Source organism: Salmo trutta, chromosome 1, assembly GCF_901001165.1.
Source record: "Salmo trutta chromosome 1, fSalTru1.1, whole genome shotgun sequence".
Classification (NCBI taxonomy): domain Eukaryota; kingdom Metazoa; phylum Chordata; class Actinopteri; order Salmoniformes; family Salmonidae; genus Salmo; species Salmo trutta.
Window position 1 is genome coordinate 35,169,234 of NC_042957.1, and position 16,256 is coordinate 35,185,489.

Sequence of the window (16,256 nt, forward strand, 5' to 3'; positions counted from 1 at the left end):
CTGGCGTTTTACATTCTCCCAACCAATTGTGCTATTTTTGTTCGTTTTTTTTGTGTTTTGTGTAACTTTTATTTTTTTACTTATTGTGTAGATAATGTTGCTGCTCTTATGATGAAAATAACATCTGGATATCAGAACAACGATTACTTGACATGGACTCGAAGAAACTTTTTCCTTTAACGAGTCCGACGAGAAGGATATCCTGCTTTCACTGGAACAGGCCCAGATCCACACCTTTTGCGTGAAGAAAAGACGCACGAAAAGGGGCTGCAGATCGGGCAGCCTTCTGAGAATCCGTAGGCGAGCGAGTAAACTCCCACTGCCATCCGTTCTTCTTGCTAACGTGCAATCATTGGAAAATAAAATTGATGACCTACGATTTTAAGATTATCCTACCAATGGGACATCAAAAACTGTAACATCGTATGTTTCACCGAGACATGGCTGAAAGACGATACGGACAATCTAGAGCTAGCGGGATTTTCCATGCATCGGCAGAACAGACGCTACCTCTGGTAGACGAGGGGTGGAGGTGTGTGTCTATTTGTCAATAACAGCTGGTGCCCAATGTCTAATATTAAAGAAGTCTCGAGGTATTAGTCGCCTGAGCTAGAATGCCTGTAAACCACACTATCTACCAAGAGAGTTGTCATCTATATTATTCGTAGCCGTCTAATTACCACCACAGAACGAAGCTGGCACTAAGACCGCTCTCAACCAACTCTATACGGCCATAAGCAAAGAAGAAAATGCTCACCCAGAAGTGACGCTCCTAGTGGCCCGGGGCCTTTAATGCAGGCAAACTTAAATCAGTTTTACCAAATTTTTATCAGCGTGTCACATGTGCAACCAGAGAAAATAAAATCCTAGACAACCTTTACTCCACACACAGAGATGCATACAAAGCTCTCCCCCGACCTCCATTTGGCAAATCTGACCATAATTCTATACTCCTGATTCCTGCTTAGAAGCAAAAACTAAAGCAGGAAGTACCAGTGACTCACTCAATACGGAAGTGGTCAGATGACACAGATGCTACACTACAGGACTGTTTTGCTAGCACAGACTGGAATATGTTCCGGGATTCATCCAATGGCATTGAGGAATACACCACACCAGTCATCGGCTTCATCAATAAGTGCATCGACGACGTCGTCCCCACAGTGACTGTACGTACATATCCCAACCAGAAGCCATGGATTACAGGCAACATCCGCATCGAGCTAAAGGCTAGAGCAGCCGCTTTCAAGGAGCAGGAGACTAATCTAGACGCTTATTAGAAATCCCACTATACCCTCAGACAAACCATCAAACAAGCAAAGCGTCAATACAGGATTAAGATTGAATCCTACTACACCGACTCTGACTCTTGTTGGATGTGGCAGAGCTTGAAAACTATTACGGATTACAAAGGGAAACCCAGACGCGAGCTGCCCAGTGACGCAAGCCTACCAGACGAGCTAAATGCCTTTTTTATGTAAGCTTCGAGGCCAGCAACACTGAAGCATGCACGAGAGCACCAGCTGTTCTGGATGACTGTGTGATGATGCTCTCGGTAGCCGACGTGAACAAAACCTTTAGACAGGTCAACATTCACAAAGCCGCTGGGCCAGACGGATTACCAGGGTGTGTACTCCGAGCATGCACGGACCAACTGGCAAGTGTCTTCACTGACATTTTCAACCTCTCCCTGACGGGTCTGTAATACCTTCATGTTTAAAGCAGACCACCATAGTCCCTGTGCCCAAGGAAACGAAGGTAACCTGCCTAAATGATTATCGCCCCGTGGCACTCACGTCGGTAGCCATGAAGTGCTTTGAAAGGCTGGTCATGGCTCACATCAACAGCATCCTCCCGGACATGCTCGACCCACTCCAATTCGCATACCGCCCCAACAGATCCACATATGACGCAATCTCAATCGCACTCCACACTGCCCTTTCTCACCTGGACCAAAGGAACACCTATGTGAGAATGCTGTTCCTTGACTACAGCTCAGCGTTCAACACCATAGTGCCCACAAAGCTCATCAGTAAGCTAAAGACTCTGGGACTAAACGCCTCCCTCTGCAACTGGATCCTGGACTTCCTGACGGGCCGCCCCCAGGTGGTAAGAGTAGGCAACAACACATTCGCCACGCTGATCCTTAACACTGGGGCCCCTCAAGGGTGTGTACTTAGTCCCCTCCTGTATTCCCTGTTCACCCACGACTGCGTGGCCAAACACAACTCCAACACCATCATTAAGTACGCTGACGACAACAGTGGTAGGCCTGATCACCGAAAACGATGAGACGGCCAATAGGGAGAACTGGCCAGGTGCCAGGACAACAACCTCTCCCTCAATGTGAGCAAGACAAAGGAGCTGATTGTGGACTACAGGAAATGGCGGACTGAACAGGCCCCCATTAACATTGACGGGGCTGTAGAGGAGCGGGTCGAGAGTTTTTCAAGTTCCTTGGTGTCCACGTCACCAACGAACTATCATGGTCCAAACATACCAAGACAGCCGTGAAGAGGGCACAACAACACCTCTTCCCCCTCAGGAGACTGAAAAGATTTGGCATGGGTCATCAGATCCTCAAAAGGTTCTACAGCTGCACCATCGAGAGCATCCTGACCGGTTGCTTCACCGCCTGGTGTGGCAACTGCTCGGCATCCGACCGTAATGCTCTACAGAGGGTAGTGCGTACGGACCAGTACATCACTGGGGCCAAGATTCCTGCCATCCAGGACCTATACAATAGGCGGTGTCAGAGGAAAACCCATAAAATTGTCAGACTCCAGTTACTCTAGTCGTAGACTGTTTTCTCTGCTACTGCACGGCAAGCAGTACCGGAGCGCTAAGTCTAGGACTAAAAGGCTCCTCAACAGCTTCTACCCCCAAGCCGTAAGACTGCTGAACAATTAATAAAATCGCCGCCAGACAATTTACATTGCCCCCCCACCCCCCCTCTCTCTTTTGTACATTGCTCTTACTCACTGTTTATCATCTATGCATAGTCACTTCACCCCCACCTACTTGTACAAATTACCTCAACTAACCTGTACTCCCGCACACTGACTCGGTACTGGTGCCCCCTGTGTATATATAGCCTCGTTATTCTTATTGTGTACTTTTAATTATTACTTTTTATTTTAGTCTACTTGGTAAATATTTTCTTAACTCTTCTTAAACTGCGCTAAGGGCTTGTAAAGTAAGCATTTCACCGTAAAGTCTGCACTTGCATGTGACAAATAAAGTTTGATTTGTTTACTATAGGTTAATGAGGCAATACAAATGTGATGACAAAAATGTGACAAATTAAAGGGCATTTAGTTGACTGAAATGTCCCATTTTGGTTTCGTCATTTTGACAATAACTAGACTAAATCATATTCAAGTGACAAAAATGTAACTAAGACTTAACGATATTTTAGTCAAAATGATTAAGACTAGGCTAAATCTAAAAAAGTGTGGTGTACCGGCTTGGGCGATTTATTGTTTTCTGTTTTTACTAATGACCTTCCACTGACCTTGAATAAAGCATGTGTCTATGTACACTGACGGCTCAACAGTATACACGTCAGCTATGACAGTAAAATAAGTAACTAACGCCCTTAACATAGAGCTCCAGTCAGTTTTAGGATGGGTCACTTGCAATAGACTGGTGCTAAATATCGCAAAAACGAGAAGCATTGTTTTTGGGACAAATCACTCGCTCAACCCTAAACCTCATCTAGATATATTGTTCAGTAATGTGACGATTGAGGAAGTTGAGACTAAGCTGCTGGGTGTAATCGTAGATAGCAAGCTGTCATGGTCAAAATATATAGACTCGATGTCTGCTAAAATGGGAAGAGGTCTGTCCATGATAAGGCGTTGCTTAAGGCGACCAGTCCTACGGACCCTAATTTTGTCGTACCTGGACTACTGCCCAGTTGTGTGGTCAGATTCTGCAAAGAAGGACATGGGAAAATTGCAGTTGGTCTAGGACAGAGCAGCGCGTATTACACTTCGACGTACACGGAGAGCGAATGTCAGTAATATGCATGTCAATCTCTCCTGGCTCAAAGTTAAGGAGCGATTGACTGCGTCACTATTGATCTTTAATGTGAACTGTTGAAGGTACCGAACTGTCTGTTCAAGCTTTTTGGCACATAGTTCGGGCGCTCATCGGTATCACACAAGACATGAAACCAGAGGTCTCTTCACAGTCCCCAGGTCCAGAACAGAGGCTGGGAAACACATAGTATTAAATAAAGCCATGACTAAGTAGATCTCTTTGCCACCCCAGGTAACTCAAGCTAGCAATAAAATCAGATAAACGAACACAATACGGCACGACGACGACGGGGACTGTGAAGACACAGAAACGTTTATGTATTTTGCATTGTATTATGTAGTGATATGTGGTTGTCTCGCCTGGCTGTCTTGAGATGAATGCAGTAGCTGTGGGTCGCTCTGCTGAATGGCTAAATTGTAACGTAAAATGTCCTGCTATGTATTTTATTTGTTGTGTTTCCTGTTTGAACCCCAGGAAGAGTAGCCTGCCTCTGCAGTAGCTAATTTGGAGATCCTAATAACTACTGAATACATACGAAATGATCACTATTAAATGACGAACAGGGCGCGTGCTTATGACGTATTCTTGAGCACCCAGAGGACAGATGTTTTGGGGAATAATAGCATGTGTATTTTACACTTCTTATTGCTCATACATTTCCAATGTATATCCCCGTTACCTCAAATGCATAAAGTGCCCGTCAGCCTGATTTACTGCCATGATTGGCCATGGCTCGGCATTGCCGCTTTGATGAGCTTGCATCCCAACTGGCACCCTATTCCCTACATAGTAGACCACGTTTGGCCAGAGCCTTATGGGCCCTGGTCATAAGTAGCGCACTGCGTCGGGAATAGGGTGCCATTTGGGATGTGCCCATAGTCTGTGATGCTGTTGCCACAGGATGAATTCTGTTTAATTCCCTTACATCATGCATCCCTCGCCGTACTTCAAACAAATTCCCTCTGAACATATTTCATTACTGTTGCAGCCAAGCCTTTCAAAAGCAAAGGAATCATCTTTCATGTGTAAGCTATGAGTAATATCGCTCTCTGCCAGTCTGCCTGGTAAAGCTAAGAGGTTGTAGAATACTTCTATACATTTACACAGTACGAACATCTCAAATGATCGGGAAACATTTAAATAATGGAAACAACTGACACGGCTGAATTTCATTTGAATTTTTTACTATTATGTGTGTAAACCCCAAATCCAGCTTATCATGCATCTACAGCTGAAACCCATATTCATCCCCATATATGCAGAACTCCAGTAGACAGTGGGGGTAGAGTTGGCCTCTTGCTGGCTGCATACTTTCACTATGATGTGTTTCCCGGGCGCGCCTGTCCCAGACACACACAGACACAATACACTGCCCGCTCCTCTGGTCCTTCCTGCCTGTTGCGGATCGTGTTCTTCATCATGCCAGAGCAGCTGTTCCATACGATCGGCGTGTGAGCGAGCACGCCAGAGCACTGATATCATCAGTGTAAACACTGACCTGGCCGTGACCCAGCTATCACGGCACTCCACTTGAGTAAACCGCGCCAGCCATCCCTCGTCTGTCTGTAAACATTTCACCAGGCTAACAGCCTCACGGCACTAGTCTGTACTGCATCTTTTCTCCTCACCCCATTTCAAACAGACTCGGATTCTCGAACTGGCTGTGGGTTATTGGGTAGGTGTAGTTTGTATACACAAGCACATTTTCAGATGTATGCTAAGCATAGAAAGCCCTCAGTCATACTTTTCAATACTTTTTCCCTCCTGAGTATTTGCTTACCTCAGGAAATGGTGGTCTCTCGTTTGAGGAAATCCTACAAAGTAAATGAACCGCAACAGATTTAATATCCGCTAAGTCACTGTGCGGCAGGCCAGCTCATATTAATCTGTATGATTTACATAAAGAAATAAGTACAAATCATCCCTTCTCTGTTCCATGTTTGAGCTCTTTGGGATTAAAGGCAGTTTGTTTTGGTGGGTTGTAGTCACCTTCCTGGCTGAGACTACAGTACTTAACATTTTAACACAGCATTTACCATTTGAATCCAGTGTTTACTATTAATGGGGGGGGGTTCTACTTCCATATCGTGATCCTGTGTGGCTTAGTTGGTAGAGCATGGCGCTTGCAATGCCACGGTTGTAGGTTCGATTTCCACAGGGGCCCAGTATGAAACAAGTAAGAATGTATGCACTCACTACAGTAAGTCGCTCTGGATAGGAGTGCCTGCTAAATGACTAAAATGTAAAAATGTGATATTTTTGACGATATATTTCCATGGCTGATCCAAACTGGTTTTCTCATGGCTCTTTCCTGTCCCTCTACAGCAGACATATGGGTGAGCAATATGTTTCCCAAATAAAATCACAGTATCAAATGGCAATACAGTGCCTACACAAAGTATTCCCACCCCTTAACTTTTCCCACATTTTGTTGTGTTACAGCCTGAATTTAAAATGGGTTGCATTTAAGATGTATCACTGACCTACACACAATACCCCATAATTTCAAAGTGGAATGTTTATCGATTTTTTAATTTTTTTTTCTCCTCAAAATAATACAAACTGAAAAGCTGAAATCTCTTGCGTCAATAAGTATTCAACCCCTTTGTTATGGCAAGCCTAAATACTGTTAAGGAGCAAACATTTGCTGAACAAGTCACATAAGTTGCATGGACTCCGTGTACAATAATAGTGTTTTAAACACCATTTTTTTTAATGACTACCTCATCTGTACCCCACACATACAATTACAGTATCTGTAAGGTCCCTCAGTTGAGCAGTGAATTTCAAACGCAGATTCAACCACAAAGACCAGGGAGGTTTTCCAAAGCCTCGCAAACAAGGGCACCTATTGGTTGATGGGTAAAAAAAAAAGGAAACATTGACTATCCCTTTGAACATGGTGAAGTTATTAATCACACTTTGGATGGTGTATCAATACACCCAGTCACTACAAAGATACAGGCGTCCTTCCTAACTCCGTTGCCAGAGAGGAAGGAAACCGCTCAGGGATTTCATCATGAGGCCAATGGTGACTGTAAAACAGAGTTTAATGCCTGTGATAGAACTGAGGATGGATCAACAACATTGTAGTTACTCCACAATACTAACCTAATTGACAGTGAAAAGATGGAAGCCTGTACACAATAAAGATATTTCAGAAACATGCATCCTGTTTGCATAATGCAAAAAAAGTGGCAAAGCAATTAATTTTGTCCTGAATACAAAGTTTTGTTTGGGGCAAATCCAATACAACAGAGTACCACTCCATTTTTTTCAAGCATAGTGGCTGCTGCATCATGTTATGGGTATGCATTGTAATTGTTAAGGACTGGGGAGTTTATCTGAATGGTGCTAAGCACAGGCAAAATCCTAGAGGAAAACCTGGTTGTCTGCTTTCCACCAGACACTGGGAGATGAATTCACCTTTCAGCAGGACAACAACCTAAAACACAAGGCCAAATCTACACTGGAGTTGCTTACCAAAAAGACAGTGACTGTTCCTGAGTGGCTGAGTAACCAATGATCAACAACCTGTTTGACACAGTTTGAAGAATTCGCAATCCAGGTGTGCTGAGACTTACCCAGAATGTCCCACACCTGTAATCGCTGCCGAAGGTGCATCTACAAAGTATTTACTCGGTTTTTTTCGGACATTTTTGTTTTTCATTTTCAGTAAATTTGCAAACATTTCTAAAAACATGTTTCACTTTGTCATCATGGAGTATATTGTGTGTAGATGGTTGAGAGGGGAAAAAATATATATTTAATCCATTTTAAATTCAGGCTGTAAAACAACTAAATGTGGAATAAGTCGAGGGGTATGAATACTTTCTGAAGGCACTGTACATATACACCGAACGAAAATATAAATGCAACATGTAAAGTGTTGGTCCCATGTTTCATGAGCTGAAATGAAAGATCCCAGAAATGTTCCATATACCCACAAAGCTTATTTCTCTCAAGCTTATTTCTCTCAAGTGTTGTGCACACATTTGTTTACATCCCTGTAAGTGAGCATTTCCCATTTGCCAAGATCCACCTGACAGGTGTGGCAAATCAAGAAGCTGATTAAACAGCATGATCATTACACAGGTGCACCTTGTGCTGGGGACAATAAAAGGCCACTCTAAAATGTGCAGTTTTGTCACAACACAATGCCACAGATGTCTCACGTTTTGAGGGAGTGTGCAATTTGAATGCTGACTGCTGGAATGTCCACCAGAGCTGTTGCCAGAGAATTTAATGTTCATTTCTCTACCATAAGCTGCCTCCAACGTCTTTTTAGAGAATTTGGCAGTACGTCCAACCGGCTTCACAACCGCAGACCACATATAACCACGCCAGCCCAGGACCCCCAAATCCAGCTTCTTCACCTGTGGGATCGTATGAGACCAGCCACCCTGACAGCTGATGAAACTGAGGAGTATTTTTGTCTGTAATAAAACCCTTTTGTGGGGGAAAACTCATTCTGATTGGCTGGGCTTGTCTCCCCAGTGGGTGGACCTGGCTCACAAGTGGGTGGGCCTATGCACTCCCAGGCCCACCCATGGCTGCGCCCCTGCCCAGTCATGTGAAATCCATAGATTAGGGGCTAATTCATTTATTTCATTTGACTGATTTCCTTATATGAACTGTAACTCAGTAAAATTGTTGCATTTTGCATTTATTTTTGTTCAGTATTGAATCGTGAGAAACTCAGTACATGTTGTATCAGCACCTACGTATCGTGATAATATATCGTAAGCTCCCTGGCAATTCCCAGCCCTAGTATTTACCATTTTAACACAGTATCATGATATTTGCGGCATTAAATCAGGTGATTTGTCCTTAGACATGCCCAGACCCAGTTACAGGCTTTACACCAATTGTGCTGGAGACTATGGGATAGTGTTACCACCACTCTCTGTCTGTTCTTTGAGAGTGGCATGGATCACCTGGTGTGTGTGTCCTGCTTACTGAGGAAGAAGCGTGATTACATGCCTTAATAGTGGGTGGGGGGTGGGCATTGCAAATGTCCCCAGAAATGGATTAGGCCAAAGTCTAATTTCTGTTTCACTTCTCCCTCTCCCTGCAAACCCTCAACTCTCACTCTCTCTTTACCTTTTCTATCTTACCCCCTCCTCTTCTCTTTCTCACGCTCCGTCTCGCTCGCTCTCTCGCCGCCTCCCTATCTCCGATCTCGCCCCCCCACCCCCCCTTCTCTGTCTGTATAGGATGTGTCACAGGAGGGCTATGGCAACAGGGGCCAGTCTGCTATGACCCCTGGGAAGCCCAACCATGAGGAGATGGGCCTCAGCCAGCAGGACAGACCTCCCAGTCTACCTGTAAGTCCACTTCACAGTATCTGGAAAAACACCAGAAAACATCAGTCATACACACTGCTAAGTCTGCTTCACAGCCACTGGAAAGGCATCTTGCGAAGCACAGCACCACAAAAGGTGCTCAATACTGAGGGAAAAGCTACGCACACAATCTGTGTGTCAGCCCACCCATTGCATATTTATTGCAGGGCAGGAGCCATGTCCTTGACACTTGTCTGGGCTGACATGACCTTTTGGGTCCTTGCCACTGCTTTAACAAGACCACAAGGCTTCAACTGGGCCCAACATCAGACTCAGTCTGTAAAACACCACTCTTCCCGCTGTCACTTATTACTGAGGCACGGGCCAGATTCCCCCACAGTGACTGGAAACCTGGACTAAGTCTTAAATGACACCCTATTTCCATATAAAGTGCACTACTTTTGAAAAGGGTCCCTCTGTTCAAAAGTAGTGCACGATGTAGGGAATAGGGTGCCATTTTGGGAAGCATCCCTAGTTGTTCAATGGCAGTCTCCAACTGAGGGCTGGTTCTCCGTGGCTTTTAAGCTGACTTTACTAACACAGGCCTTATTTCAGGCCTTATTTGCTTTCTCGTGGAGGAGCTCAGCTCTCAGCCCTTTTTCCCTTTAACGTTACTCCTCTTTTCCTGCTGCAGTCTCTCCTCTGCGGCTCTTCAGTGCGCCGCTGAGCTGTCGGCACGCCATTGGAGCACAGGAATGTCAGTCAGGGTGGGCCCACGGCTCCCTGAGCCAATCGGCGCTCTTCCTCGTCGCTCCCATGCATTTAACAAGACCCCCCCCTTCTGTGTCATAGAGCAGGACTTGTAGATTTTGCTGTCCATTTCATAGCTAATGATCATGCTTAGCTGTTAATGTTTTGACTTGCACCAATAAGCATTGCTAGAATAGGTCCCCCCCCTCCCTCCTTTTCCTCTTTTGCTCCTGAGAGGGAAAAATCATTATGGAGGTCAACTTAAGAGTAATTTTAGCAACAGAAAAAAAAGTAAGGCCAGTCCGGGCAGCCGAGGTGTACGCAGGGAATCTCATCGCTGGATACGATTTCAAAAGAGTCATTTGGATTGATTAGAGTGTGCTATCCTGTTTTGGTCTCATGATTCTCTTGGGCAACATTCAGGCAGGATTTAAAGATGCCCTTCTTTCTCTGTGCTCTAAATAGAAAGCATGGGAGTCCAACTGTGTTGATGGCATATCGCCAGCCAGCTCTTTAAAGATCTCCAGCTGAGACACAGACTGGAGACACATTTTAGTATTTATTTATCATCTCACATTGGAGTCATGCACTTAGCGCCTGATAAACCGGTGTGTGTCTCAGTCAGTGTGTCTGTCTGTGTGTGGATAGCTGTTGGGTTAGCTGAGGACCGTAAGAGGCCTACCACTGAGTGTTGTAGACATGCTGCGTGACCTGCGGCTTTGGGCAGACTGATGACATGCAGAGTGTGTGCAGGCAGAGTCCTTCTATTTATAAAGCACTCACTGTGTCATCACGGAACAATGGCGTAGGGAATCCCGCCAAGGAATACAATTTCCAAGATTTTTCTTTTTTTACACTGACTGTCCACAGTTGCTTGCACACTTATCCTTGACTCTCACAGGTATTATTTGGTAGTATTATATTACAGTAATATTCTTCAGAACTTAAAGAAAAATATTATTTGTGACCCTGTCCACACTTTCATATTTGTCTATGGCAGGGGTTCCCAACCTGCGGGCGCGCCCCCCCATATGGGGCGGCAACGTTTGCTGGGGGGGGTATTCCTTGATTTGACGGGCAAAACATTAGTTTTTGTTTTTTACAACTCGCGATTGTTTATACCTACAGTACCTGTCAAAAGTTTGGACACACCTACTTTATTTTTACTATTTTCTACATTGTAGAGTAATAGTGAAGACATCAAAACTAGGAAATAACACATGGAATCATGTAGTAACTCCAAAAAATATATTTTAGTTTCTTCAAAGTAGCCACCCTTTGTCTTGATGACGGCTTTAGACACTCTTGGCATAATCTCAACCAGCTACATGAGGTAGTCACCTGGAATGCATTTCAATTAACAGGTGTGTCTCGTTAATTTGTGGAATTTCTTTCCTTAATGCGTTTGAGCCAATCAGTTGTGTTGTGAGAAGGTGGGGTGGTATTCAGAAGATAGCCCTATTTGGTATAAGGGCAAGAACAGCTCAAATAAGCGAAGAGAAACGACAGTCCATCATTACTTTAAGACGTGAAGGTCAGTCAATACGGAACATTTCAAGAACTTATTAAGTTTATTCAAGTGCAGTTGCAAAAACCAAGCGCTATGATGAAACTGGCTCTCACTCTTGGCAAGACGTGACTCTGCACATGGGAATATCTTTGGTTTGTCTCGAAGACATTCAGAAGCTGAGCTGCGACCTAAAGTCGAAGAGTCAAAGAAATCGCTTCCCAAGCAAAGTCCAATCTTCTACAATCTGTGACTCTGTCGCTATCAATTGATCGAATTGAGGTTTGTAGACATTTTTGCGAAATTTATCGAATTTATATTACATTTAAGTATTGATACCCTTCACCCAGTACTTTGCTGAAGTACATTTTTGCAGCGATTACAGCCTTGATTCTTCTTGGGTATGACGCTACAAGCTTGGCACACCTGTATTTGGGGAGTTTCTCCCATTCTTCTCTGTAGATCCTCTCAAGCTCTGTCAGGTTGGATGGGGAGCATCGCTGCACAGCTATTTTCAGGTCTCTTCAGAGATGTTTGATCGGTTTCAAGTCCAGGCTCTGGCTGGGCCACTCAAGGACATTGAGACACGTCCCAAAGCCACTCCTGCGTTGTCTTAGCTGTTTGCTTAGGGTCGTTGTCCTGTTGGAAGGGGACCCTTTGCCCCAGTCTGAGGTCCTGAGCGCTCTGGAGCAGGTTTTTGTAATCAAGGATCTCTGTTCTTTGCGCCGTTCATCTTTCCACCGATCCTAACTAGTCTCCCAGTCCCTGCTGCTGAAAAACATCCCAGTATGGCCGGGATGCCAGCTCTAGGAAGAGTCTTGGTGGTTCCAAACTTCTTCCATTTAAGAATGATGGAGGCCACTGTGCTCTTGGGGATCTTCAATGCTGCTGAATGTTTTTGGTACTCTTCCCCAGATCTGTGCCTCAACACAATCCTGTCTCGGAGCTCTACGGACAATTCCTTCGACCTCATGACTTGGTTTTTGCTCTGATATGCACTGCCAACTGTGGGACCTTATATAGACAGGTGTGTGCCTTTCCAAATCATGTCCAGTCAATTGAATTTACCACAGGTGGACTCCAATCAAGTTGGAAACAGGATGCATCAGAGATCAATTTTGAATCTCATTGCAAAGGGTCTGAATGTGTATGTACGTATTTCTGTCTTTTATTTTTAATAAATGTGCAAACATTTCTTAAAACCGGTTTTTGCTTTGTCATTGTGTGTGTGTGTGTGTGTGTGTGTGTGTGTGTGTGTGTGTGTGTGTGTGTATTGATGTGGAATTGTTTTTATTTAATTGATTTTAGAATAAGGCTGTAACAAATTGTGGGAAAAGTCCAGGGGTCTGAATACATTCCAAATGAACTGGAACATCAAATTGAAATAAAATCACAGTATAAAATCGCAGTTTAAAATCGCAGTCCATATACAATAGTGAGAATCTAAATGCATATCGTATCGGCATCTAAGTATTGGGATAATATCGTATTGTGAGATCCCTGTCAATTCCCAGCCCTTCGCATCCTATTCCGTATAATGTGCACTACTTTTGACCAGGGCCCTGTCGGCCCTGGTCAAAAGTAATGCACTGCATATAGAATAGTGTGCCATTTGGGACGCAGTACTGAGGCAACACTCCGCTGCTTGCCTGTACCTCAGCTCTCACTCGCTCTTCCTCTCTGCTCTGCCCGCTGTTACCACTCCTCCTCAGGCTGCCTTTGAAGTTAACCGCCACTGGTGTTGCCATGGCGACAGGGCTGAGAAAACAGGCCCCTCCAAAATATGCATATTAAAGCAACTGATTGATGTACTAATCACATTATTCTTCTTATGGTATTTGTTATTATTGACGTTGTCCCCCCCACCCCGATTTGCTTGTTTATATTTTTGTGTATTGCGGCATTTGAGCTCAAATGTGGTATATTATATAGTTTGGAGAACATTTTGTACTGCCAGTGAATCATCTGGGCCAGTGTATTTTATCAGTAAAACATTTCACCACCTTCTAGTTTTCTTTCTGTTGATCAGATTTTTATGTCATCAATATTCCCAATGGAAGTCTCTGATTGGATACGGCTGACTTTGGACACAATGCAGAGCATGATGGGTATTGGAGTGCCACAATGTTGATTAAATTACCAGTTGAAACCGTTAAATTTAAAATCAACAATTTCTCTGGAAAGGGTTGAGGCGTGTGTTCCACTTGGATATTTATTTACAATCTGGTTTTAACCAGTGTTTCCACGCTCCCCCTTGTTTTTCAAGTGTCACACATTTTAATTGAAGAATTCCTGTGAAATGTCACATGATGTTAAACTCTCTCGGCAACTGGGGTTTCATCTACATTTTCTTTTCAAGGCCTAATCAAATCCACCTCGTGCTTTCCGGCGTCGGTGTAAACAGGCCATGCTGGATGCTCCTTCGGGATCTGGGAGGGAGGCGGCAACTGCGAGGCTTTGAACAGCACCCTTAAATCTTTTCCAATCCCCCCCCCCTAAAGGCACAGCATAGCGTGGGCTGATCTGGCCTCTCTGCTCTGGGTGCAACCCAAAATGGCACCCTATTCTCTATATTGCGCGTTACTTTTGACCAGGACCCATAGTGCTTTGGTCAAAAGTAGTGCACTACGGAGGGAGTATGGGGCCATTTGGGGGGGACTCTCTCAGCCTGGGTGATCACGGCTCCCCATAAAACAGCACTAATAGAGAGAAAACGACGACACACACACACAGCCCAGAAACATGGCTTTCTGTAAATATACAATAAAAGACAGCTTTGAGGATTTGGCGTGGTTGCTTCAAGTCTTAGGATGGTTTAAAAAATAGGTTTTATGTTGTTTTTTTTACTCAATTCGGCCTCAAATTTGCTCACAACTCAAGGTGAGTTGTGAGCAAACATAGTTGGTATGTACGGTGCATTCGGAAAGTATTCAGACCCCTTCACTTTTTCCACATTTGTTTTACGTTACAGCCTTATTCTAAAATGGATTAAATACATATTTTCCCTCATCAATCTACACACTACCCCATAATGACAAAGCAAAAACAATTTTACAAAATGTATTATAAAAAAAATAAAATAAAAAAAAAATACCTTATTTACATAATTATTTAGACCCTTTGCTAATGAGACTTGAAATTGAGCTGAGGTGCATCGTGTTTCCGTTTCATCCTTGAAATGTTTCTACAACTTGATTGGAGTCCACCTGTGGTAAATTCAATTGATTGGACATGATTTGGAAAGTCACACACCAGTCAGAGCAGAAACCAAGCCATGAGGTCGAAGGAATTGTTGGGGCACAGATCTGGGGAAGGGCACCCAAACATTTCTGCAGCATTGGAAGTCCCCAAGAAGACAGTGGCCTCCATGATTCTTAAATGGAAGAAGTTTGGAACCACCAAGACTCTTCCTAGAGCTGGCCTCCCAGCCAAACTAAGCAATCGGGGGAGAAGGGCCTTGGTCAGGGAGGTGACCAAGAATCCGATGGTCACTGTGACAGAGCTCCTCTGTGGAGATGGGAGAACCTTCCAGAAGGACAACCATCTTTGCAGCACTCCACCAATTAGTCCTTTATGGTTGTTTGGCCAGACGGAAGTCACTCCTCAGTAAAAGGCACATGACAGCCCGCTTGGAGTTTGCCAAAAGGCACCTAAATGACTCTGACTATAAGAAACAAGATTCCTTTGGTCTGATGAACCCAAGATGGAACCCCTTAGCCTGAATACCAAGCGTCACATCTGGAGGAAACCTGGCACCATCCCTACGGTGAAGCATGGTGGTGGCAGCATCATGCTGTGGGGATGTTTTTTAGCGGCAGGGACTGGGAGACTAGTTGGGATCGAGGAAATGATGAACGGAGCAAAGTACAGAGAGATCCTTGATGAAAACCTGCTCCAGAGCGCTCAGAACCTCAGACTGGGGCGAAGGTTCACCTTCCAACAGGACAACGACCCTAAGCACACAGCCAAGACAATGCAGGAGTGGCTTCAGGGCAAGTCTCTGAATGTCCTTGAGTGGCCCAGACTTGAACCTGATCTAACATCACTGGAGAGACCTGAGAATAGCTGTGCAGCGACGCTCCCCATCCAACTTCACAGAGCTTGAGAGGAGAGAAGAGAAGAATGGGAGAAACACCCCAAGTACAGGTGTGCCAAGCATGTAGCGTCATACCCAAGAAGACTTTAGGCTGTAATTGCTGCCAAAGGTGCTTCAACAAGTACTTAGGAAAGGGTCTGAATACTTATGTATATGTAATTCTCTACACTATACTTGCTTGTTTTATCACAAACTGAAATTAGGCAAACGTTTTGAATTTTAGCAACCAGAAAATGGCGAGTGATTTTCTGCATAGTGCATCTTTAATGATAAGAAGTGCCTAAAAGTTAATGAATGACCGTTTTTAGGAGTGATCCCTGCTCAATCAAGTACAATCCTTAGATGCGACAAAAATGTTCAGCTGCCCCTTTATGGGATGGGCCGTTACAGTGGTAACTTGGACACCAGCTTGTCTGGGATGAAAAAAAATCTGACTGTGATTCCTTCCGAGGAGCAGGGAGTTGCAACAAACTCAAACTAACATTGAAAAACAAGTGTGTGTGAATAAAATGGTATAACTGGATAAGAAACATAAGGACAAATTCACACTTTGGTAGCCTTTCTTGTCAATTTG

The 16,256-nt window shown here is 44.3% G+C and overlaps 1 protein-coding gene across 6 annotated transcripts in view; it reads left to right on the forward strand.

Annotated features, from left to right (window-relative positions):
• LOC115194902 (AT-rich interactive domain-containing protein 1B) overlaps positions 1-16,256 on the forward strand; it is a 106,964-nt gene that overhangs the window by 39,990 nt on the left and 50,718 nt on the right. For 4 of the 6 annotated variants that reach the window (XM_029754814.1, XM_029754823.1, XM_029754845.1 and 1 more), the window contains exon 4: positions 9,261-9,371. The exons of the other annotated variants lie outside the window; for them this stretch is intronic. In XM_029754814.1, the coding sequence (XP_029610674.1) occupies positions 9,261-9,371 (111 nt within the window). The remainder of the gene's footprint in view (positions 1-9,260; positions 9,372-16,256) is intronic. 6 annotated transcript variants of the gene reach the window in all.